Source organism: Ammodytes marinus (genome assembly GCF_949987685.1).
Source record: "Ammodytes marinus genome assembly, chromosome: 14".
In the NCBI taxonomy this organism is placed as follows: domain Eukaryota; kingdom Metazoa; phylum Chordata; class Actinopteri; order Uranoscopiformes; family Ammodytidae; genus Ammodytes; species Ammodytes marinus.
Window position 1 is genome coordinate 12,353,366 of NC_137218.1, and position 24,970 is coordinate 12,378,335.

Consider the following 24,970-nt stretch of genomic DNA (forward strand, 5'->3'; position numbering starts at 1 on the left):
TGTTTTTGGCTGTTTCACTTGGCCTAAAGGAAGTAAACTGATACAAATGAGTTTCAAAGGTTCCTTGACATATGAAGGACTGCGCCATAGCTCACATTCTAGTGATTGACCATGATCGTCTAATTCTCTCTCTTTTTTACTCTCTCTCTCTCTCTCTCTCTCTATCTATCTCTCTCTATCACAAGTGTACACAACCAGTAATCATGATGGCTCACCCTGTTTATTCCATTTCTGCCGTAGCCTGGCAACGAAGACGACTTGGCAATGTATGAGTCTGGAAGGACAAATATAAACAAACAACCATGAACAAACATGCAATGTATGCACATGAATAAAAAGTTGTGATAGGAGCACAGTACCTCTATGTACAAAAATATAAAGATTGGGAAAAGTGCCAGGTCGACCATGTAAAAATATCACATTATTAAATAATACATTACAAGTAGAAGCCCATCATTCAAAATCCTACGGAAGTTAAGATACAGAGGTATTACAAATCAGCAATCCTCAGCCATGTTGTATTTAAGGTATTAAAGTAAACGCCCTGTACTGTAGCCCAGTGATTCTCAATCTAGGGTTCTGGACCTTCCAAAGGCTCATAAGGCAAGGCAAGGCCAGTTTATAAATATAGGACATTCGGCTCTTCTGTCACATATTGTAATTGCTTGATAAACCTCAAGGCTAATGCTGCCTTCAGAAGATCCACCTGACAGGCTCTTGAGAAAGACATATGGCTTTGATCACACACACAGATTGCTAAAATCAGATTTACTTTGGAAGCATGATTATGTGTCAACAAACGCCACTCTTCTAGGTGAGGTGCTCCTCTCCTATTACATTCTCCCCCTAGGAACAGATAAATAAAATGCCACATTTACAAGCCAACATTTTGGAGGACTATTATATTATTGCTAGCCATCAGCATCTTATATTTTAATATAAACAGCCTACCACCATTACTGATAACAGGAATCTTTTTTCACACATCTTTGCTTTTGTGTTCATTCCTCCAGCACAACCGCATCTCTCTTGTAACCATCGGTAACCAGTGGCATCAAAGCATCCTTTTGGCAGGCGCTTAATGTGTGGTGTGCACTGCGGCAGCTGCAGCAGCAGAGGGCAGTGGAGTCAAACCGAGCCCAGCCAGTCATAATTGTGTCCCTCCACTGTCTTTTTTACTTCTACTTTCCCTTGTGATTCATTCACTATTTCCATGTCATGCCCTCATCATTCACCTCTCCCTCCCACCACTCTCTCCCTCCCCCAACTACCGCTTTTCTCTCCATGTCAAACGTTTCATCTCCTTCAGTCTTTCTCTCTCACTTGCTCTCTCTTGTTCACTGTGGTGTTAAGGGAAATTAAATAACACTGCCATGTCAAGAGCCAAAACAAAACAACACAATGTTAAAAAATACCGGTGGCAGGTGTTTTGTGAAACTCTAAACTTTTAATGGATTTCTCAACTGCAACTCTACATCTTTGTCTATCTCTCGCAACAACACAATGAAGACACAGTCTAATTAGATTAGTAATGTTGTGTGTCTCAAATTATAGTTGATACATGAGGATGTGCCCTGATGCCACAAAGTCAGAAAACTGCTAGCCCAAGCATGCCATTAATTAAGGGGGCTTTAAAGGTGTTTTTAAAGTACAAGAGCTGGTTTATAATCACTGCTGCCGTTTGATACCCCAATGGGTAAGGTTTTGGAGAAATGTACTAAATAGTCGGTCAGTCACTCTACTATTAACTGCATTTCTATGGCATTATATGAAAGTGTTACTGCATTTACATCCATCCAAGAGCAAAAAAAGAGAGATGGTTAAAAGAAAACACAAGTTTTTTTTTACAAAATGCAGCTGCATAACAGGCATTTATAGGCCACGTTTGAGTAATGTGATCACACAAAACACATCTATCTTTCCAAGTAGCATACAAACGTAGCGTGCATGTGTGTTTGCTGTGAAACAGATGGCTGAGGGGTTCAGGTTAGTGATCCCGGATCAGCGCTGGCTGCTAAAGGAAAGCTGATAAATACACAGGCCTGAGCTACAGCGGCCATTCATTCATCTTCCCACCTGTAACCCAAATTAAAAGACAGTGTGTGTGTGTGTGTGTGTGTGTGTGTGTGCGTGTGCGTGTGCGTGTGTGACTGGATAACAATCTCCCACTTCAAAGCCTGCCACCGTCACGGCAGAATGAAGGGGGATCAGAGGGAAGACGGTCCGCTGTGTCGCCTCCGTCCCCCCTTGATATGACCTCAGTGATCAAAAGACACTGATGAAGTGCTCACCACTGTCTGCACTGTAGACCGAGCTGGGAGCTGAAGGAACAACAAGAGGGAGGGGATTGATGGATGGATAGACAGACAGAGAGAAGGAGAAAAAGACAGGTCAAAACTATATTGATATACCGTTTTAATTTTTAATTCAACTGCTTAGTCTGTTACAACCTTTTTTACCTACACAGTTTATGTCATGTTTGTATTGTATTTCTATGTTTACGACCCCAGGAAGATTAGAGGTACATCCATTTGCTTGAAATGGGAACCCTTGAATAAAACAAGAGCAGTTATCATATTCATTTGAATAACTTTTACACCTTGGAAATACAAAATCTCGAAGTCATGTGTCTTGAGCACCATAACTCATCCTTAATCAATTGACTCAAGTAACTTTTAAAATTTAAAATTTTTTACCTAAGTTTTTACCTTAATTTAACCAGGCAGGTCATTGAGAACAAATTCTTATTTACAAAGAACATTAACAGTGTTATGGTGTGTGCGATGGATTCCCCCTGAAACTGTGTAAGGAAAACCCTCCAGTTACGATTAGCTGGAAAACCTAATGAGAAAACGTCTCCAGAATCTAACTAAAGAGTATGGGAATGCATTAATACTTTATATTTTACATCCATACAGCGCTGTGTATAAAAATGAACAAAAAAATCAAACTTGACAACTGGAACAACTCGGCTTCTCATGAAAAAGATCATCATTTTGATACATTATGCTAAAACACATACAGGATTCACCAAAGTTAATTTTAAACATACAGTATACTGTATTTTATATTGGCAGCAAACCAGTGGTGATGATGAAGACGACAAAGAAGAGGCTGAACGTAATAAATCATTTTGTTATTATGAGAATGCATTTTAGTGTTTATCTGTAAACATGCACACTTTGCGAGGCTGTGTTAAGAGGGGTGAATAAATAGTAAAAAAAAAAACAGTAAAATAAGAGAGTTAGTTTTCAGCGGGAGGAATATAAAGAAGGCCAGCTGTTGTGGGACATCTATAAAACATCAGCTGTGTGAAGATATGCCCCTGACAGCATCAAAACATACAACCTACACATCGTATAAATTATGAAGCAGCATGGGCCCAGCCACTGCAGCACTCATCTTTAAAATGCCTATGTGCATCCACCAGCTGTATTTTTTAATTAAGTTATTTTTTCCAAAATGTAAGTGCCATTAATAAAGTAACTTATAGAGTATACAGCGATGCTAGCATGGTTTTTGTGAGGCACAGCGGTGCTTGGAGCTACATGCTAACAAACGCACATGCTCACAATGACAATACCAACATGGGGATGCTGAAGAAAATTGCTGTTACAAATTTCCATAGGGGAACATGACTGTGTGCCAATTATGTCCCAACCAACTTTGCCATCTAACCTAAAGCAGGTGAGGCAAACGCAGACACCAAGTGTGGATTATTCAGTAGTAGTTAGACATGCCGGCATTTCTGAATGAACCTCTTCTGAAGAATAGATGAGCACAAACCTCTCAGGCCTATTCCTTATCAGTGAAATAACAACAGACACCATAAACCCACAGTGATTAACCACCATATCCACACTTCTCTTGGTCTGACCCTCCTGTGCACAAAGCTCATCTCTCTCTCTCTCTCTCTCTCTCTCTCTCTCTCTCTCTCTAGCGCTCTCTGACCCTGATTTACCTCTTAGCTCCATGTCATACATCTTCTCTGAACAGCTCCAAATTGCTTCCCACTCCCCCCACCAACTCTCTTTGATTCCCTCTTTCTTTTAAATTCAATTCACCCTCTTAGCCTCATCCGCTCTCTTTTCGTCTCTTCTGTTAAAGCAGCCTCTCTTTTATTCCCATTTGACCTACACCTAGTCTTTCTCTCTCTCTCTCTCTCTCTCTTTCTGAGTCTCTCCATCTCCGCCTTGCCCTCACACGTGCTGAATACAATGAGGAATGGAATCAATGGGAGAGTTAATGCACAAGTGGGGAAACTACCCCGACGAACACGGCTAGCCCAGTAGCACGATAAAAACACACATTCTTCCTCCTATAAAGGGGGCTGAATAAGCATCCCCATTATCCTAAATTAAAATGTATCCTCCTTTACAATGATTCCCACTTTTAATTTGCTTTCAGTACATTTCAAGATTTCAAGTACAGTTTAAAAAACTGTTTACAAAGATCAGTCACAATGGTTTTCTCTAATCATTGTCTGGGGCTTAAACTACAGACTTAATGGGAAACTGATATGGGAAATGGGTATTGAAAAACTCCCAGAGTCTTTATCATTAAAGGAGCAACTCAATGAAACATTTTCATGATAATGACCACTTCCTTAGTCTTCAAGGTCTTCCATCAGAACATGAACGAAAACCTTCTAATCACATTACAGCTCCACAAGACAATTCAGCGACAGCTTCATTGAGATGGATCATTTTCTTGGGCATGTTTCATGTCCCTGCCTTAAAAGTTGGATTAATGCCATCTTTCCAATCCTTTATTCAACCAGGAAATGCCTTATTGAGATTTAAATCTCATTCATGGATGGCAATGTTGGTCCACCGCTTTGGTCCAAACGTAAATATCTCGACAACTTTTTGATCGGTTGCCATTTCATTCATTGGGATCCCCCTCGATTTACAAGACACACACAGCAGGATTAATTGTCTTCACTTTAGGGATCCATTTACTTTCATCTAGTGCCATCATCAGTTAAATTTTTGCACATTCAAAGTAAAATTATGAAAGAAGAAACTATCATGCAGACAATGTGAACACAATTGGAATTGGATATGTATCCCCTGTAACTCAGTAAAGGAGCTCTTAGACAACTTTAACGGCAAACTTACAAGTGTTATAGATGCTATTGCGCCCACTAAGATGAAGGTTGTCTCTGGTAAGAAAAGATCTCCTTGGAGAAATGCCCCGCAGGTCAGAATAGAAAGAAGAGAGTGCCGTAAAGCAGAACGCAGGTGGCGAAAAACAAATCTCCAGGTTCATTATGACATCTTCAAAGAGAAACTGTGCACGTTTAACTCAGAACTGAGAAATGCAAGGCATTCTTTCTTTTCTGACATCATCACCAAAAACAACAACAATGCACGTGCCCTGTTTGCTACTGTCGACAGATTAACAAACCCTCCTGTGCCAGTAGCGTCTGAGCATCTTTCCACGAGGGCCTGCAATGAATTTGCCTCCTTCTTTACTGAGAAAATTCACAAAATTAGACAAGCTGTCACTGCATCAATACCAAGTTCAACATATGTGTTCCCTCTTAAAATCAATTCAAATGCAATGACAGAATTTTATCTTATAAACCACAAAAACCTGGAGGACATTATACAACACCTGAACTCCTCATCCTGTTGCCTTGACATTCTGCCCACAGGCTTCTTTAAAACTGTTTTTAGCTGTATGGCCTCAGATGTTCTACAAATTGTCAATATGTCCCTTCGGACAGGTGTATTCCCACAGGCCCTGAAAACAGCAGTCATCAAGCCACTCTTAAAAAAGAACAATCTAGATACATCACTCATGAAAAATTATAGGCCCATATCTAACCTACCATTTTTAAGTAAAATCATTGAAAAAGCTGTTTATCAACAGCTAAATAACTACTTAGCAATGAATAACTGCTTTGATGTCTTCCAGTCAGGATTTCGACAACACCACAGTACTGAGACTGCTCTGGTTAAGGTCCTCAATGACATCCATTTAAACACAGACAGTGGCAAAAGTTCTGTCTTAGTTTTACTGGATCTCAGTGCCGCTTTTGACACAGTTGACCACAGCATATTACTAGATCGACTAGCAAACTGGGTTGGACTTTCGGGAACTGTACTAAGCTGGTTTGAATCCTACTAAAAGGATAGAGACTACTATGTGTCAATAGGCAATTTCACATCTGAGCGGACAAATATTACATGCGGGGTCCCCCAAGGTTCCATTCTTGGCCCTCTTCTATTTAACATCTACATGCTCCCACTAGCTCAGATTATGAATAAGAACAAATTATGCTACCATAATTATGCAGACGACACACAAATTTACATAACCATATCACCAGGAGACTACAGTCCAATACAGGCACTGAGTAAGTGCATTGAACAAATCAATGATTGGATGTGCCAAAAGTTCCTTCAATTAAACAACGATAAAACTGAAGTAATTGTCTTTGGTGCCAAAGATGAACAATTAAAAGTCAGCGCACAGCTTACATCCATTATGTTAGAAACTACACCCCAAGCCAGAAATCTTGGTGTTGTTGTAGACTCTGACTTGAATGTCAAGAAACACATAAAATCAATCAATAAATCAGCCTACTACCACCTAAGAAACATATCAAGAATTAAAGGGCTTATGTCTCAGCAAGATTTAGAAAAACTTGTCCATGCATTTATCTTTAGTAGACTTGACTACTGTAACAGTGTCCTTGCTGGCCTTCCAAAAAAATCAATCAGACAGCTTCAGCTAATTCAGAACGCTGCTGCTCGAGTCCTCACTAGGACCAAAAAGGTGGATCACATTACCCCAGTTCTGAGGTCTTTACATTGGCTTCCAGTCACTCAAAGAATTGATTTCAAAATTCTGATGTTGGTTTATAAAGCACTAAATGGTTTAGGGCCAAAATACATTACTGATATGCTGATAAGTTATGAACCGTCCAGAGCCCTTAGGTCGTCTGGGACAGGTCTACTTACAGTCCCTAGAGTTAGGACTAAACGAGGAGAAGCAGCTTTTAGTTTTTATGCACCAACAATCTGGAACAAACTCCCAGAGAACTTGAGGTCTGCTGCAACTCTCAGTTCTTTTAAATCGAGTCTGAAGACTTTTTTGTTTCCTTTTTAACTTGCAATTTTAATTTTATTTGCTTCTTTTATTATGTTTTTAAATCGAGTTTTAATTTTAATTTTATTTTTATTTGCTTCTTTTATTCACTTTTAAATGTTTTATAATGTGTTTTATGTATTCTAATCTTGCCCCTGTAAAGCACTTTGAGTGGCCTTGTGTCTGAATTGTGCTATATAAATAAACTTGCCTTGCCTTGCCTTGCCTTACATTATATTCCAAACTAGTAAGAAAAGACTATTGTCAAGTAAGTCTGTAACATGAAGTAAATCGAGTAATAATAATATTTCCCACCCATACTGAGAAGTTACAGACACACACATATTGACTTACAGCCATTGAGGGAACTGAATGGCAGATTGTTCAGCACCTCCTTGCTGCTACAGCGGGAACTGCGGCTGCTCCCCCACGTGTCATTGTCGTGACAACCTGCTGACCGGGCCTTCATCTCCTCCTTCAGAATCATCCTGCCAATGCCCTGTGGAGGAGGAGAGGAGGGAGGATAACATGAGAGAGAAGGGAGGAGTATTTGTTGTTTGTAAAGATGGAGGGGGTGAATACGAGATTAAAGGAGGATAGGGGAGCACAGGAGCATCACTTTGTATCATGTCCAGTTGACTAGGTTGTAAAGAAGCATTTAATTAACTCAAGCTCATTAAATATTAACATGGACACACTTAAATATTTAAAAAGGGAGAAGCAGGCAGGAGCATGCCTTCCCCTACTTACCCTGTTTATATTTTGATTCCATCCCTCCTCCTCTCCTCCTGACGAAAACCTCCTGACCCTGGAGACTAGAGACAGCGGTAAAGGGGGTGTTAGAGGCGTATGCGTGTTGCTTTTTGGGTAAATATAGGTTTCTAAGCACATGTCTGTGTGTGTGTGTGTGTGTGTGTGTGTGTGTGTGTGTGTGTTTGCAGAAGTGTGTGTTCCAGAAAGAGAGGGAGCTGTATACCTTTAGGAGAGCCAGCATATGGGTAATAGTTGGAGTCCGGGTGATAGATACCGTTGCAGTTGGAGCTGGAGAGGCGACTGGAGTTGAGGAGGTTCTCATTAGTCTTACTCTTACTGACTGTTGGAGAGGCAGATATGCCTGGGAGGAAAAACACAATTGGAGAAGGTTTTATCCACACAAATCGCTCTAAAACGTAACTTTTTTTTTCTAAAAAATTTTTTAAGGCTGATTTACATTCTTGAAATAGCAATACTAAAAATGTATTCTGCTTTAAGAAATATGTCTCGGTTGGTTTGTCTGTTGTCTGTTGTCCCACTGGGCGACCAATGCGAGCGTGAGAGGTTCAGTGTCTTTTGGCGTATGCAAGAGGAGAAACAAGACTGACACAAGGTGGTGCATTTACTTACAGCAGGGGGGGGGAGGGAAAGGGGGGGAGAGGCATCAAAATAAAACATATAAGTACAGAGAACGGAAAAGAGGTCAGAGAAAATATGATGGGTTGTGTGTTGCACAGTTTCTTGAAAGGGGTACATGGCAACAACACTGAGGAAAGTACTGGTCGCGGATGTGAGATATCGAAGGCGCATCAAGACATAATGCTAAATGTTGAGCAGCTTGTGAGTTAACGCTTAAATGTGATAACGGCAGATACCTTTAAATTGGTTTGGCTTTTAGACATGCGTGAAAAAAGCAAGATGGTGACTTGAAAAAATAAGGTCATACCCTGACTGATGCATTGGAAATCAAAAGTGCTTTTTAGTCCAAATTGACATTGGACACATAAATCCAATTGAGCAATCTTTACTTTATTCGGGATTTGTTTTCCCCCCAGAGTGGATTATGAGGTTTTACTAAAATTTAAGTCTTTATTTAACAGGGACAAACGCATTCATCATTGTTTCATGTTCAACATGCAGAACAGATGCGACGCTTACAATGGTAACATTTGAACTTTTAAACCAGATATTACAGACATATTTAAGTGAGAACTAGAAGCCAGGTTTGCCTATGAAACATATACAGTGCACATATTTACTTGATTATGGCACTTTGCCTTAATATGAAATCTGCTCTATAAATGGTTCATGCCGTAAATTCTAAAATTCTTCCACGGTGGCAGATCACAGACACACCCGCTCAGACTGAAGAGAGAGTAGTTCGTCAGCACTCTGTGACTCAGCGTGAATCATCCAGAGGTGTTTCTGAGGAACTGTAACTCTGTCTGACCTGCCATCTGACCACTGATAGATCTCCTACACACTCTAGAGTATTTGGCCCCTGCTCACTTCTATCAGTTTCACTTCACTTCTTGAATCATCCATATGATAAGTAACCTCGTGGCCACAACTATCAAAGATCACTGCTGTAGTCCTTGTCCCTAAATTGGCTTAATATTTGTTGTTAACGGCACCTCCCCTGTCATAAGAGTCAGTGCAGGGGTGAAGATTGCACCTGGATTTAAAAGTTAAAATGATAAAGTTCATCTCAAAACCACTCAGTTTCAGATTACTAATGTATTGTAACAGTTCTCCAAGTAGACATTACTAATCCTTATGTTTACTGTTGGTTAAACTTAATTGTGTAAATGTATTCAAGTACTGTTGTAGAAAGTACAAAAGTATCACTTCTTCAATTTAGTATTACCTGTTCATGACAATATATACTTATAATCTACTACATTGCAGAGAGAAATCCTTGTTGTATTACAGTGTTATAACTACTTTCACTTAAGTAAATGATCTCAATACTTCATTCAATGCTCCCTTTTCACATCAATAATGTATCTTGCAAAGGTGAAAACCTTCTGTAGCAAGACTGCAACAGAAATACATGTTATCCAATACAGTGGATCAAAGAGGCTTTTACTGAGCCAGACTTACAACGAGGCAACCTCCCCCTTTCAATAACTGCTAACCACTTAGCCATTACATCTGATTTCTGAATTAGAACGCTAGGTTCACCTCTGTGTATTTAACCACCAGTCAAAAATCTAAACATATTTATTTAACCTACAATGTAAGAAAACAGTAGAAAAAAGCCAAACATTTATGAAGACGGAACCTGTGAAAGCCTTTTTTTCTATTAATTTGTTTCAAATAAAGGACTCTTTCATAAATAGATCATATTTTAAAATATCTAATCTCTAGATAATCCAGAGGCGCTCCATAAACCCTTTGACTGAACCTGACCAGTGGTAAACCATTTGTTCACAAAGCTACTGCAGGCTTACACAAGAAATGCTTTCACTATGGTACGAGAACTAAATGACATCTGAGGCGCCATGGTGTCATCAAAATACAGATCTTTTCTCTGACTGCTTCCTCTGGGACCGACTGAAGCCTCTTTCTCACTACGCATGCATTGAAAATGTACATAACAAGCGAATGGCTGACAGGTAAAAGGCCTAAGCAGAGCTATAAAAAAACAAAAACAACATTGTGTGTCATAGACTGACCTTGTCTCTTATAGATGGGGGCCTTCCTGTAGATGTTGCTTTCTTCAGAAGCTGTGAAGAGAAACAAAAGGAGAATTAGTAATGAACGAGAGGAGAGGATGCCATCCCACCAAATGAGTTGTACACGTTTTTGCAGCCACTTTAACTGTAAAGCTGACAGCGCTGGTAATAAACTGCCGTGGCGGAGACAGTTCCATGCATCCAGACAAACCTGACTGGCGTGCACAGAGGCTGATAAATACGGCATTCACAGGCTTATTACAGGAAAGAGCTGCAGATGCCACGGCAACAAAGGAGAGGAAGGAGAGGCAAAGGAAAAGATAGAAGGGAGAAGAGGGAGACACTTAGAAATGACAGCAGAATTTGTGGCATTTTGAGTCTCTCATTTGGTGGACTATTCTGCAAAGCCATTTAGCTCTGACAACATATCACAGTATCTAAAGACTAGCTGTGTTATAACCTGCACTAAAACAACAACAAAAAAGCATTAAAAAATACATTCGAAAAACACTGCACAAAGCGTGACACTAACGCTGCCAAAGTTAGAAGGTTTGCCTCCCAATGGGCCATGCAAGCTACATTTGTATGCACCCATGATACTGTGTGAGGCACTTTGGATAAAAGCATCCACCAAATACATGATTTGCTCCTTCCATGAATGGAGTGCAGTCGCAGAGCTGCCAAGGAATAGCAGCAACAGAAAAAAAGAAGAAAAAAACAGGGGGAGAGAGAGAGAGAGAGAGAGGGCATGCAGTGAGAAAATGGACTGAAGGCAAGGAGGAGGGAGTGATAGAGGGGAACCAAATGCAAAGCTTGCAAAGTTGAAAAGTAAAGGCCTATTAAAGTGAAGGGAGCAAAGACGGAGCGAAGCGTTAAGGGCAGAGAGAGGCATTAAGTTGATTAGATGGAGGGTTGATGGAATGTTTGAATACAATCAAGCAGTGTTAGTTGTTAGGATAAAGCGATCATATGTTACACAAGAGTTCAAGATCAGTAATGTGGATTAGGGATGGATGCCCCCACTACAGGAAACTGTTGTACATTTTCATGGATGTTTAGAGCTCATGGATTTAAGTCTAAAGATTGTAAAATAGGAGTTCATTTTCTTCTCTGCTTTGATGGCAGACAAAACTTGGTTCTAAGCATTTGAAATCAATCATTCGTAATCACTGTTCATTTTTCTGATAAATCTATTAATCATGAGGCAAAATCAAAAGAGTGAATGCGTGTATACCATGTCCTACAGCTCAAAGACATTCCATTTATAAAAACATATAAAACTGAGAGAAAAAAAAAGCAAATCCTCACACTGAATCAGCAAGCATTCAACCTTTAAATCAATTCATTTTTCTATCGATCAACAAACTACCAGAGTCAGGTGAAAAATTAACTGGGAATGTGGGTCTGTATCTGGAGAACAGCTAGTGTGGCTCAGGGATAGGATGCAGGTCAGGCTCTGGGCTTAGAGAGTCTGAAATGACTCGGGGAATCGGGGGTTAGTAAACAGGTCTGGGGTCAGCTTTAGGGATGACGGCCTACCTGGCACATGGAAATGCTTGGGGGCTTGGATGGTGGTGGTGGTGGGTGTGGCACACCTGGGCTCTGGCTGACTGTAATAGGGGGAACTCCTGCCACTCTCACTGCCTGCAGTCAGCACGGCCAATCACAGCGAGAGAAACCAAAGCATGAGCGACAGAATGGCCCACGTTCCCATAACAGAAAACAGACAGACCGGCCTGATGAATTACATGTGTGTGAATGTACGTGTGTGTGTGTGTGTGGTGTGTGTGTGTGTGTGTGTCAGGACCACCCCTCTTGCACCCAATCAAAGTGGTACTACCCTAGATCTTTCCAGTTAGGGACCTCCAATGTTCTGTGTGTGTGTGTGTGTGTGTGTGTGTGTGTGTGTGTGTGTGTGTGTGTGTGTGTGTGTGTGTGTGTGTGTGTGAGTGTGTGTTGTACGTATGTCTTTGCTTTACCAGGGAGATAGCAGTGTAGTGGGGAGCCTCCGTTGCGACTGTGGGCAGGAGAGTCAGTGAAGGCAGAGCTTGAGGAACGTCTCGTTCTCAAATCAACGCCGTCCAAGAGATCCTGGTGGGGGAGGGCAGTAATAAATCGATTACAATAGGCTCCTTAATATTATATGCAGTGCATGTAGTGCTAGACATATACTAGTGCACATGCACGCACACACACACACACGCACACACACACACACACACACACACACACACACACACACACACACACACACACACACACACACACACACACACACACACACACACACACACACACACACACACACACACACACACACACACACACACACACACACACACACAAACACACACACAACAATACTGTTTGGTCAGTAAAGAGTGAATCTTGGAAAAAAGTTGTGTTATAGTCCTTTAACTGCAAAGCAGCCAGACTACAAATGAACATTTTGTGAATTTTTATTATTTACTTTTTTTTGCCAACATGACAAAATCAAAATCATTTTAATGTCTGTACATTAGATATGAGGCCGGAGCTGGCAGCTTGTTATATTAGCTTAGCATAAAGACTGAAAACAGGGAGAAACTGTTGTCAAATTATATCTTTGAATGGCCATCAGTTCTTTCCTTCAAGGCTGTGATTATTAATTAATCATTTATATGAAAATCTGCCTCAGAGGCATCAATCCAGCACTCCTGAACTCAGGCTACTGCTACAGAGTACCAGTGCGAAAATAAGGCTTTTTCTTTAAAGTTTGTAGGGGAGAGTGGCCTAAGTTGTGCCACTTTTTACTCAAAGTGATTTTAAAGTGAGGCCTTGACAGTTATGTCTCCAACTAAAATATGTACATATATTTCAGGATGTTGTGCATCCCTGGCAATAAAAACTTTGGATCTAAAATAAACTGTTTAAGAAATATAGCTTTCGGAAAAAAAGTTGTCTTGTGGGACAACTTGCCCCCGGTGTGGTGTAAGTTGTGCCACAAGAGAGAATACCATGGGGTAAATTGTGCCACTGATATATATCTCATAAACTGTAATGCAAGGCAAATCAATAAGACAATTACTTATTTAAGGTCTATTTAAAGTAAATAAAGTAAATATTTTACAAAGATTGAAGGTCAATTTTCTTAAACAAGGCCTACCAGATCTAGGTGGTTTTCCTGCAAAGCTCACAATGACAAAGTCACCATCATCATCTTTCTGGCCATCTGAACTCTTGTCAGTGGTGTCGTTAAGTGGAATGGAGATGTCAGTCTCTTCTGAGCTACTGTAAACAATTGCTTTCTTTTTAGTGACCAGCGTATACAGCCATGCCACTGGCATAACTCTCAGAAATGTACTTCGCACTAGTTGCTCCGTGCTTGTGACGGCCACCTGACAAATTTGATTCCCCCTCCATTTCTGCCTTTAAATCAAGGCTCAAAACCCATCTGTACACCCTGCACTACTATCTTTGCTGTGGATGTATGGGCTTTATGTCTTTTATTTTTGTTATTGTTATTTTACCTTCATTGTTTACCTACTGAATGCACTATGTACAGCACTTTGGACAGTGCAAACTGTCATAAATGTGCTTTTATAAATACATTTTACTTACTTACTTACTTATAACTCACCTAGGCCCTTTGGCACAAATCACCCCAACCCCAGAATTTTGGATAATAGGCATGATGCAGCAGTTTAGGGCTGACATTGTGCTAACTGTATAGACTCAAAGTGTAGCATACTAAAGCACTAAAACATGTGTCAAATGTTTTCAAACTTGTCTATAATTGTTCGGACACAATAATCAAAAAACCTTGATCATGGAAATTTTACTTTGAAAGGCAAAACACTGTTTTTTTAGCATAAATGTGCTTTTATCTTATTCCATGTTTCTCCCTTCTTTACAGGATGAGTCAAATGGATGGCACTTCTTAAATATGTGGTCACATTTTCAATTTCTTCCACGGTTTTCTAGAAACAAGAGGTGGCACAACTTCCCCACCGGCACAACTTAGGCCACTCTCCCCTATATGCTTAATATACTCACTGACATCATATGTATGTAAGGTAACATGAGACCAGGGATTGTTGTGGTGACAAAAAATTAGTTGGTTGCCAGCTGAGGCCAAATAAAACGTATTAAAGCCACTACGAGTAACATGGCACGTTGGCGGCCCCTTTGGACAAAAGCGGTAGTATTTTTACGACGCCAGCTGTCGTGAAGCTGTTTTCTAGCTTGTGCCGGGCGTGCGAGATTCAAATGATCAGGAAGCAATATAGTGCATGTCCGTGTGTTGAAAGTGTGAGGGCACCGGACTCTTTTCGGCTCCGTGAGAGTGGTTAGTGACACAGCATCAACTAATGCCAGTCAGTGCTACACACACCTGATTGCAATGAGTTTTTTATTTTTATTTGATTAGGACAGTGCATATTAATCAACATGTCAGCAGAGCATCAATGTAAATATGCCGGAGTTAGCATAAATATGCCGGAGTTAGCATAAATGCTAAGTTATGCTATAGTTGATGCAGCAGTGTCACCTAACTACTCTCTCTCACGGAGCTGAAAGAGTACGTGTCCTCACACAAAGCGAATGAACGAGAGACGGCAGTTAATATGGATCACGATGAGGTAATGTGTTTATGTTGTTGTAAATAATGACTATTTCAGATGAATAATGGTCATCTGATGATGCTGGTGAGGCAAAGTAAACTGTGTTTTAGTAGGCTACCGCTCATTCATTTAGGAGTAAACTCTGCAGTCTAGTTCGCTACCGTGAAATTGTGTATACGTGGCTTGGCAACGCCCTCCCGCCCGCCTATCACTCTCCCTTTTAGCTTTTCTTCATTGCATTTTCTTTTTTTTCTTTGATGGTTCAGCCCCGTTATCAGTCATTATGACGACAAATAACTGTCTCAAACAAGGCTCCCGCTCCCCTTCCCTCACCTGGAGGGATAGGCTTCTCAAATCGCGTTGCAGCGCTACACTGAAATCTGCGACCAATACGGATATGTGACCATAGAGCATGCACGCGTGAACCGAAAATCGGACTGGGTGTGCGACCAGACCAAACGCAGTAATAAAAACTATATAAAAACGTCTTTCTTTGCACTGATGGTCTTGTTTGCTGTTAAAGGTAATCTATGATTATGTGAGGAAAAATGAGGCTGTTTAAAAGATATTTAAATGTTACTCGGAGCTGCTTTAAGAGTGAATCTGGCAAGTTCTGACACGCTTAGCTCCTTGCTGCAGATATTACTTACATGAGAGTATGCTGATAAGGAGCCCAATGACTGGATGAGAGAGAGAAAAAAATCCAATTAAAATGTTGTTACTATGACTGATGCAGACATAAATGACTATTTCTTCATAGAAATTGTTATCATAGATGACAGTTATCAGACTTCTTGTAATATTGTAACATTCAACTCATAACCGCCTGATGCTGTTACTTTCACGATTGACTGTGTGAGTGTGTGAGCACCTGTCCACAGCTGTATCTCTCTAGAGTGTCGTCTGACAGTTGTGAGTGTGCATGGTCGGCCTGATAAGGGATGATGTCTGGCCTCTGGATCTCATATATGGCTTTGACCCTGGGAAGAGCCGCCAGCTGCTTGTAGTCCACCACATCACAGACAGCTTTAGACTGGGAGAGGGTGGGAGGGAAAATTAAAACCGATTTGTAAATTGGACATATAGTAAATAGCAATTCAGACAAAAACACAAAAGATGTGTGCAAATAAAACACAGAGACACAGACAGGAAGCAAAACAAACTGAAAAATACAGAAAGATTAGATGAATCTAAAGATAAGATAAAAGATAAAAATTGCTGAATGCCTGTTTACAGTAATGACAATTTAAGAGTTTAAGACAAATCCTACCTAGGGACTACGGTTTTAAAATTAGCATTTTAGCGTACACCAGCATGGTTACATCTTGTACTTTTATACTGATGTTAATTAACATGCTATGTCCCTGCCAAAACAAATAACAACAAATAAATAGATAAAAATTAAATCAAATACATTTAGGGGAGAACGAGGTAATGTGAGACATCGGGTAATGTGAGACACCCCCTGCATCTAGGCAACGGAACACATTTTTGGTCATGTGAGCATTATGTTTATATAAGCCCCTCTCATTTACCCTTGGCCATGAAGGAGAGGACCTCATGGCAATGTTGTAAGCATGTTTTTTTCACAAAAATATATTTTTTGCATGTAAAAGTAAGTTATTCTTTCTTGCTGTCAACTTAATCAACTGTTATGCCAAAGCAAATTGATTCAGGTAGAACAACTTCTATCATACATGTTGATGAACTACCAAGATATGAAACCATGTGATAATGCTAACTGAAGATAAGCCTGAATTGCTAAGAGAGGTAGTTTTTTCTCAAATTGTGGCGGTGGGGTAAAGTGAGACAAATGCTGTGGGGTAAAGTGAGACAGTGTCTGTGCCCTATTTGAATGACTCCATTATATTTAAGGTAGGTAATAAGACAAAAGACAATGCGGGCCGGAGGTGGGGGTTGAATGGTGGAGGGGTGTTAGCAAGGGCATGGTTTAGAAGGTATGTATGTGGGGTACAGGAGAGTGACCTTTAACATCAATGGACTCTAAGTAATATGTCTTTATTCAATGAATGATCCCAATTAAACAAATGCAGAAAAATAATAATCAAAGACTCAAAAGATGGAAAATTACAGGTGGGTCTAGTCCTGTGTTCTGAGTCCCCGGCTGTTCTAGCTGGTTCTGATTGTCCTTTGCTCTGATCCCCAGACACTAGCTGGATCAGTTTACCCCCTTGATTTCTCTGGTCTGTCTCAGTTTACCCCTAAGCTGGGGTAAAGTGAGACACACGACAACTGTTTTTAAAACAATCATATTTGCACTGCCCTTCATCCTGAATAAATTCTGATAATTTCCATTGCTAGGAAAGATCATGAATTAATGGGAAACGTGTAAATTTTACTGATTAATCATTTTAGCTCGCTTAGAGTGGAGCAAATATAAAAAGTGTCTCACTTTACCACACTCTCCCCTATAAAGAAAACATTAGAAAAGTCATACAAGATGAAAAAAGGTTCTTTAATGAACTATAGACACATAACAGAGGATCTAAGTTGCTGCAGCACCCCAGTGTTAACTAGTGAAGCAGAGACAAGAACATCTGATAGGTTGGACAGAACGGCCTCTCAGGCACTCTTTGTGCTTCTGTCACTGTCTGTACTATTTTGATTGATGGCTGTGACAACAGCATTATTGGCATGACAGCATCATTGTCGGCATAACCATAGCAACGTGATACTCACACAGATGAGCCGGTGTGGGGAGCCCAGGAGAGGAGAGGAGCCTGGAGATGAGATAGACGCCGTCTCAGAGGAACGTCCCTGCTGGGACAAACACAAGAGTCTGAGATCAAAGTGAAGCTAGATCAAATACGTTGTACAACAAACTGGTTATACATATATAAATACATATGTACATATGAGTATGCCGCAGACACAACCTACATCTGCCAAATCAGGCTATTAGTATTAACAGCTTGATATTGTGAAGTCTGACCCTGGCATTGAACTGAGTGGACAGGACTAGCTAACCCTAATGTTGAGTAAACTTTAAATTTTCTTTTGAATTGTAACTGCAGTTTATCGGTGAAATTAATCTAAATATTTCAAATAAAATAATTAAAAAAATATAAAACAAGGCTCATTGGATAAATTTTTAGAAATAAAACTTCAACATTAGTTTAAAACGACTTCACTCCCTGCCATAAGTTGCATGTAGTATTGTGAAATAAATAAAACATTGTCCAAAGCACTTAGTCTTAAGATTACAAAGTATAAGACAGAGAGAAAGAATACCACACTTATCTGGAGGGCAGCTCTGTTTTTAGACACGCAGAGATGAAGAGAAAGACAGGGGACAGAAACCAAAATAGAGAGAAAGAGCAGAGGGTTGTGGGTATTTTGTGTATCACTCACCCTCAGTTTTCTCTCCAGCCGAGCTGCTTCTTTACACATGGGATGCCAAACCTCTGAACCTGTACACACACACACACGCACGCACGCACGCACGCACGCACGCACGCACGCACGCACGCACACACACACACACACACACACACACACACACACACACACACACACACACACACACACACACACACACACACACACAATTTTAGCTCAGTTGACTTTGTTTATTGTGTGGGCAGCAGCCATACCATTTTTTATGGGATCCAATATTGAGTCGATCAGCCTTTCTCAAGTGCATCAACATCAATCATCACACACACACACACACACACACACACACACACACACACACACACACGCACACGACTGTGGAGGCAGTTTGTCTAGTCTGCATACAGGGTATGTTAGTCTTCTTGTCTCCCCACACAAATAAACAACGAAGAAGACAGAGGGGGAATTTTAAGCCAAATGGGATGTTAATGCCGGTCGGTCTACCACTTTGGCTCAGACAGAAATAACTCAAAAACTATTACATGGATTGGCCTGGCATTTTGTTCAGACATTCTGTATCACATTCATGGTTTTGAGTTAAATGTCTCAGTATCCAGGGATTCAATTGTAATTGCGTGCACACATTCATATTCCAATAACTTTTTCTCTTAAGGTTTTCATACAGAGCCTTCCTCAGCTCAAAACATCACACAGCTATTGCCGTTTTTATCAGCCTCTCAGCTTCACTTGCCACCTTATTTTTTGGAATTGAGAAATGCACAATTATTGAATACCTTGTGCAAGCACATACTGTTGACAGAATCATTGCTTTGACAAAATAATGAATCACCATACAATTTAGTCTTTTGAATGAAACAATAACAAGAGAGGAATAAAGGAGCAGAATGAGAAAGGGAAACTATGAATGAAGGCTATGAGATCGTATTCATAACAATAAACCACTGGATGTCAGGATGTTATATGCATGTGGATCAGATAGTGGTAATATATCCGCTCTGAAAACACACACACCCACACACACACACACACACACACACACACACACACACACACACACACACACACACACACACACAGAGAGAGAGCCTTGGGGCAACACAGGCAAACCAAATGAACTCTGTAAGATGATTATGACTCTAATGTACAAACACTATCAACACCATCAACCATGCTACAACCACACACACACCCGCACACAAAATCAATACTGTAGACGGAAACCATGCGTGGTGATTCAGCGCACCCCCGGCCCACCCACGCTCCTCCAGCAGATGTATGGCCTTGGACTTGAGATGCTTTATCTACTGGATGAGGAGAATCAAACTGCTCCAAAGAAAAGGAATTCAGTCTAACAGCCAGTTCAAAATTAGCTGCCTGAAACTTGTCAAAAAAATTATAATTTTAATGTATTGTCCCGACTCCCGAGTCCTTCTATATGTTTTCATTTGGGAAGCCTGAGCTACTTTCTTTTCCTCTTTTATTTATTTAATGCAAAATGTGGTTCAGTGGACAAAAAAGGCCTGCTTATCTCGACTGGGTTACACGCAAAAGATGGGTTGAATGCAGCCAGTGAAATTTAAAGGAAGCAATATTGACATTTATGCTTATGCCACTGTAAATTTCGAATGATTTACAGCATCAGATATTTAAATGGCCTCAGTCTCCTGCGTTTTTTTGCTGAATCATGCTGCCATGAAGAACTGCATTACATCAGGCCAATGATTCAGATATTTGTACGGGAGAAAAAGAAAATGTGTGTGAGTCACACAGTGCACGAATGAGCTTTAAATACAAGGAGGGAATATTTCTTTTTTTAAAGCAATGTCTTGCTTTAAAAAAAAACACAGATCTACAATATGGCTCAAAGTTTAAACCCACAGATAGTCCCGTCTCCTTGGATCAAACATTGGCTATTTGGGATATACATTTGAAACCATTAGCTAATTAAGCTACATTATTGGTCCATTGAAAAAATGATGTCTTTGGTAAAAAAAATGTAATGGTTGGTAACAGCAAAAGATGTGCATGTTTTTACATGGTTTACATTTCTTTAGAATGACAAATAAGCCATTATAAGACAAAATTCATCAGTGATGAAGACAATCATTCTTAGCTGGCTTCCCAAACCTATTTGAGCTGAATAAATTAAAGTGGAAGCAACACCACACTAAGGTTTACAGATGTTTGATGAATTCTGAATAATAATAATAACTGAGGGAAAAATAAATATACTTTTTCCACCCTTCCATCCCTTTTAAGAGGCTGATGTTGAGATTAAACATTCATGATTAGTACATAAAAGAGTTCTCCAAACCCCAACCCCCACACACACACACACACCAATTCTTATTCCAGACATGCATCATGAGACTGATTGCAAGGGCGTGTGCACATATGTTGTGTGTGAAAGTGTGTGTAGTAATTGAGTGGGTCTCAGGAGGGTGATTGCTCAGCCCTCCTACATGTCTAAAGTCATCAAAAGCAGTGGATGTAACCTTGGGGCAGATCACTTGAGCTCAGTACACACACACAAGCACTCACACCTGCATTCACATGCCGACACACAAATGGGAAAACATGCGTTCCAGCAGATGCAGGAAAACCAACGCTTGCATGCATTTACAGGCAAAGGTTGAACACACAAACACACAAACACGCACGCACGCACACACACACACACACACACACACACACACACACACACACACACACACACACACACACACACACACACACACACACACACACACACACACTTTAGGTAAAATATGCAAATGCTTTTTATTGGTGGTTGTGAGCAGGTGAGCAGCAGAATGTCAATGAGGTGAACCAGGACGTGTGGACTTGTGTGGCGACTGTGTGTCAGCCACATTATGGTACAGTAGCTCCACATTTAATCTGGGTTCACACAGTGAAGCCAAAGCATTACACATTCCCATCTTGTTTACACAACCAACCATGTCTCTTACAGTTTTTTTTATATGCAGCTAATTTGCATTGCCGTCATGTTTTCAAGGAAGTGCTGCTCCTTTGCATCTTGCTCTTTTGAATAACTTCTTGAAACTAACTTTTACCAAATAGCATTTTCTTAATTAATGGTATTTGTTGTTTCAATTTAAATAATTTTGAGTTGCTATACATCTTATCTTTTGGATCTTATTTTTATTGTAAAGCCGTTTGTGACTTAGCATTGGAAGATGCTATTTAAATGGTTGTTATTGTTGACAGTCCTAGTGACCCTCACACCACTGTGTTGCACTGGGTTGCCATATAATCATCATTTTGTTAATTTGGTTCCATATAAACATTATGGCCGAGATTACGGTGCATTTCCTTCTATTTATTACTGCTAATGCAAAACAGGTCCTTGGGAGTGACATTTCATACGTAAGAATCGACGTTGGTTCAATCAAACATAATTGAAGCAAATGCGTAAAAATGCAGAAACGCTCAAGGTTTGCAAGTGTCCTTATAAACACCGATTCACATACATGACTGAACCCTTTAACTTAAGTTACCATAACCTGATTCGTAAAACAGAAGCTTTGGGATGATTCAATTTAGACCTCTGTGCGAAGTTGGTTTCACTCTCATTCATTCTGTGAAGAGCAGCTCAGAGTAATGGACACAGTAGCGGCACAGGTTGAGAGGTAATTGACTCCAACCTTTGAGTGTATCAAGAAAACATCAGTTGGGGGGAAGGTGTGTGTCGAGTGAATGTGTTGTATGTCTCTTTACCACCACACAGATGAGAGATCAATAACCTATAGAACACTACTTTGTTACAAGCAGTCATTTATCAGATGACATGCAGTATCCTCCTTATGGCTGTCTTTCCTTGCCGTTTCTCTTTGCCACACACACACACACACACACACACACACACACACACAGACACACACACACACACACACACACACACACACACACACACACACAGCACACACACACAGAAACTCTCAGGCCATCTGGACACTTGCCGGGTACAACTAATTCAATAGCTGCTACAAGTCTATTTTTAGGCCTGTTCGCTGTACAGGCACCTTTGTGAGGACATCGGTTTTACTCATATTGTTACTCTGTTTGTTTCCCCCTCACCTGTTAGGTACATTTCCTCTCCTTCCATGAACATCATGTGACAGCGTGCACACCTGGCACAGCTGGGGTGGTAGCGCTTTCCCCCAGCCTGGAAGACAGATAGGGAGGAGAACGGAAAAGAAAAAGTGAGAGAGGAATTCAATAAGGCAGAGAAAAGCAAAATAACATGACACAAACGAGGAAGCGAGAACATTGTGCTGATAAGAAATAGAGAAAAACAATGAGGTAGGAAGAATGGCAAGAGGCGCGATAAGAAAGAGAAAGAAAAAACAGGACTTAATAGGGTAGATAGAGGAAACGGGAGAGTGTTGCTTTGTTGGTTTTCTAAAGCTGCCACCCACCATCAGTCATTTAAAGAGGGGCAGCTGTGGTTTCTTGCAGAGACCCACACACTCACACACACACACACACACACACACACACATTCTCCCTCTTGTTTCCATCCGTCTTAAGCAAACACATTCAAACATGGATGCACTCACCTCAAGTACTCTGCCGCTGATGTACCTGCTACAGTTGTCACACCTGATCCCAAACTGAGTGTGGTAGTCAGCTTCACAGTAAGGTACCCCATCCCTGCCAGGTGCAAAGAGAAAAAACAACACTCGTTAACTAGTGTTAAGGGTCAAGTGGCATCCTAAGAGATAGTGGGTTTAGATATGAAAGCTTATACATGAGAAAACTTTACAAAACAGAGGATGTGGTTCACTATAGAAAATCTTTGATATTGCCTCAAACATACCTACAGTAGGAACTATACATAAGGGGGAATGAAGCCACCTACTTGCTAATGTACTCTCCAGTGAGCGTACAGCCACATGTTCTGCATTTAAAACAGCTGACGTGCCATTGTCTCTCCAGTGCCAACAGAGACTGGCCCTGTTTGATCTCCTCTCCACAGCCAGCGCAGTCTAAAGGAGAAAGAAAGGAGAAGAGAGCACATGCAGCAGTGAAAAAACACAGGAGGACAGATAGAGCAGCTTCAACATTTTGAGCACTGATGCGTTTATCATCCTTTATCTCTGTCCTTGTCCCTGCCCGCTCTGCCAACCTCTCATCACTCCTCTCTTCCTCTCTCTTCCTGATCCCTCTTTCCCTGTCCTAGTCAAACTGTCTTTGCCAGATGGAGCTACCAGAACAAGGCTACAGGACTATACCTGGAGCAGTAGGCCACCTTATGTGTTACTGTGTGTTGCTGTGTATGACTGTGTGTGTGTGTGTGTGTCTGTGTGTGTCTGTGTGTGTGTGTCTAGCTGCAGGGACTTTAGCTATGTTTTGCAATGTTAAACAGGTGCATTTTTGCAGGTGAACAATCTAACATAGTGGATGTATCAAGATGTAAGTCATTTTGTTATCAGTAGGGCACATTCAATCATGGTCTAAATGCATAAACCTAAAACAAGCAATGAATTGTCTTTGTAGCCAAAGCCTGATTACTCATCTATACTCTCTAAAGCATCAAATGTGTATTAATTCACGGCTGGAAATAGTTCCTGACAAATGCACTATTCACTCAAGTTTGAGTAATGTTTTCTAGAAACTACAATGTCAAGCTGATGTAAGAAATCACTTAACATTTTTCCCAAAATCGGGGGCGCCTTTAGCTCAGTTGGTAAGGCGTCCCCTCCATGGGCCTCGGCCAGCAGCAGAATTTTTTTCCCAAAATTGCAACTATTTATTTGTGACAAAGAGTAGTTCAGTTCACTCATGAAGACCATGAGATCCTGTTGAAGACTCTGGTAAAATACATTTGTAAATCGATATTTGAGATGGGATTATTTTGTCACACATTCCATTCTCTACTCTTATTCCAATGCAGCTGACGACAAATCATTGCTACTAAAATACTGCATTGCCTTAAAATGTGAAAAGGCAATAATTACATTTAGATTGATGGGTGGCATTATCTTCTAAGTCACATGACAGTTTACAACATTTTTAAGCATAAAATATGGTGCAGTTTGCGTGTGTGTGTGTGTGTGTGTGTGTGTGTGTGTGTGTGTGTGTGTGTGTGTGTGTGTGTGTGCACACATATTTGTGTGTGTATTTCTTACAGCTCGGTCCGTGGACCTTGACGGGCTTGTCGCTGCTCAGTGTGCTTGAGCACTGCTGACACACACACTTCTTCCCACAGAAGGTCACCCTGTCTCCTATTGGGAACTGACTCCTGAGAACATACAGAACATTTCAGTAACGCTATGCAGATATGGCATTGAAAATAATTCTACTTTTTGAAAACCACATAGGGTCAAGTCTCCAAAATCACACAAAAGACATGTACAGTATCTCACAAAAGTCAGCACACCCCTCACATTTCTTCAAATATTTCATTATATCTTTTCATGGGACAACACTGAAGAAATG

General features: G+C 40.6%; 1 protein-coding gene across 1 annotated transcript in view; it reads right to left on the reverse strand.

Annotated features, from left to right (window-relative positions):
* LOC307260237 (actin-binding LIM protein 3-like) overlaps positions 1–24,970 on the reverse strand; it is a gene marked incomplete at its 3' end in the record, with an annotated part of 40,796 nt that overhangs the window by 1,328 nt on the left and 14,498 nt on the right. Inside the window, exons 4-19 of the mRNA XM_080040422.1 lie at positions 24,661–24,773; positions 23,391–23,517; positions 23,089–23,182; positions 22,607–22,694; positions 18,503–18,561; positions 17,831–17,911; positions 16,002–16,163; positions 15,781–15,810; positions 12,509–12,620; positions 12,069–12,173; positions 10,530–10,580; positions 8,075–8,212; positions 7,849–7,913; positions 7,453–7,597; positions 2,292–2,321; positions 216–274 (exon numbers count right to left, since the gene is read on the reverse strand). Of these exons, the coding sequence (XP_079896548.1) occupies positions 216–274; positions 2,292–2,321; positions 7,453–7,597; positions 7,849–7,913; positions 8,075–8,212; positions 10,530–10,580; positions 12,069–12,173; positions 12,509–12,620; positions 15,781–15,810; positions 16,002–16,163; positions 17,831–17,911; positions 18,503–18,561; positions 22,607–22,694; positions 23,089–23,182; positions 23,391–23,517; positions 24,661–24,773 (1,459 nt within the window). The remainder of the gene's footprint in view (positions 1–215; positions 275–2,291; positions 2,322–7,452; positions 7,598–7,848; positions 7,914–8,074; positions 8,213–10,529; positions 10,581–12,068; positions 12,174–12,508; positions 12,621–15,780; positions 15,811–16,001; positions 16,164–17,830; positions 17,912–18,502; positions 18,562–22,606; positions 22,695–23,088; positions 23,183–23,390; positions 23,518–24,660; positions 24,774–24,970) is intronic.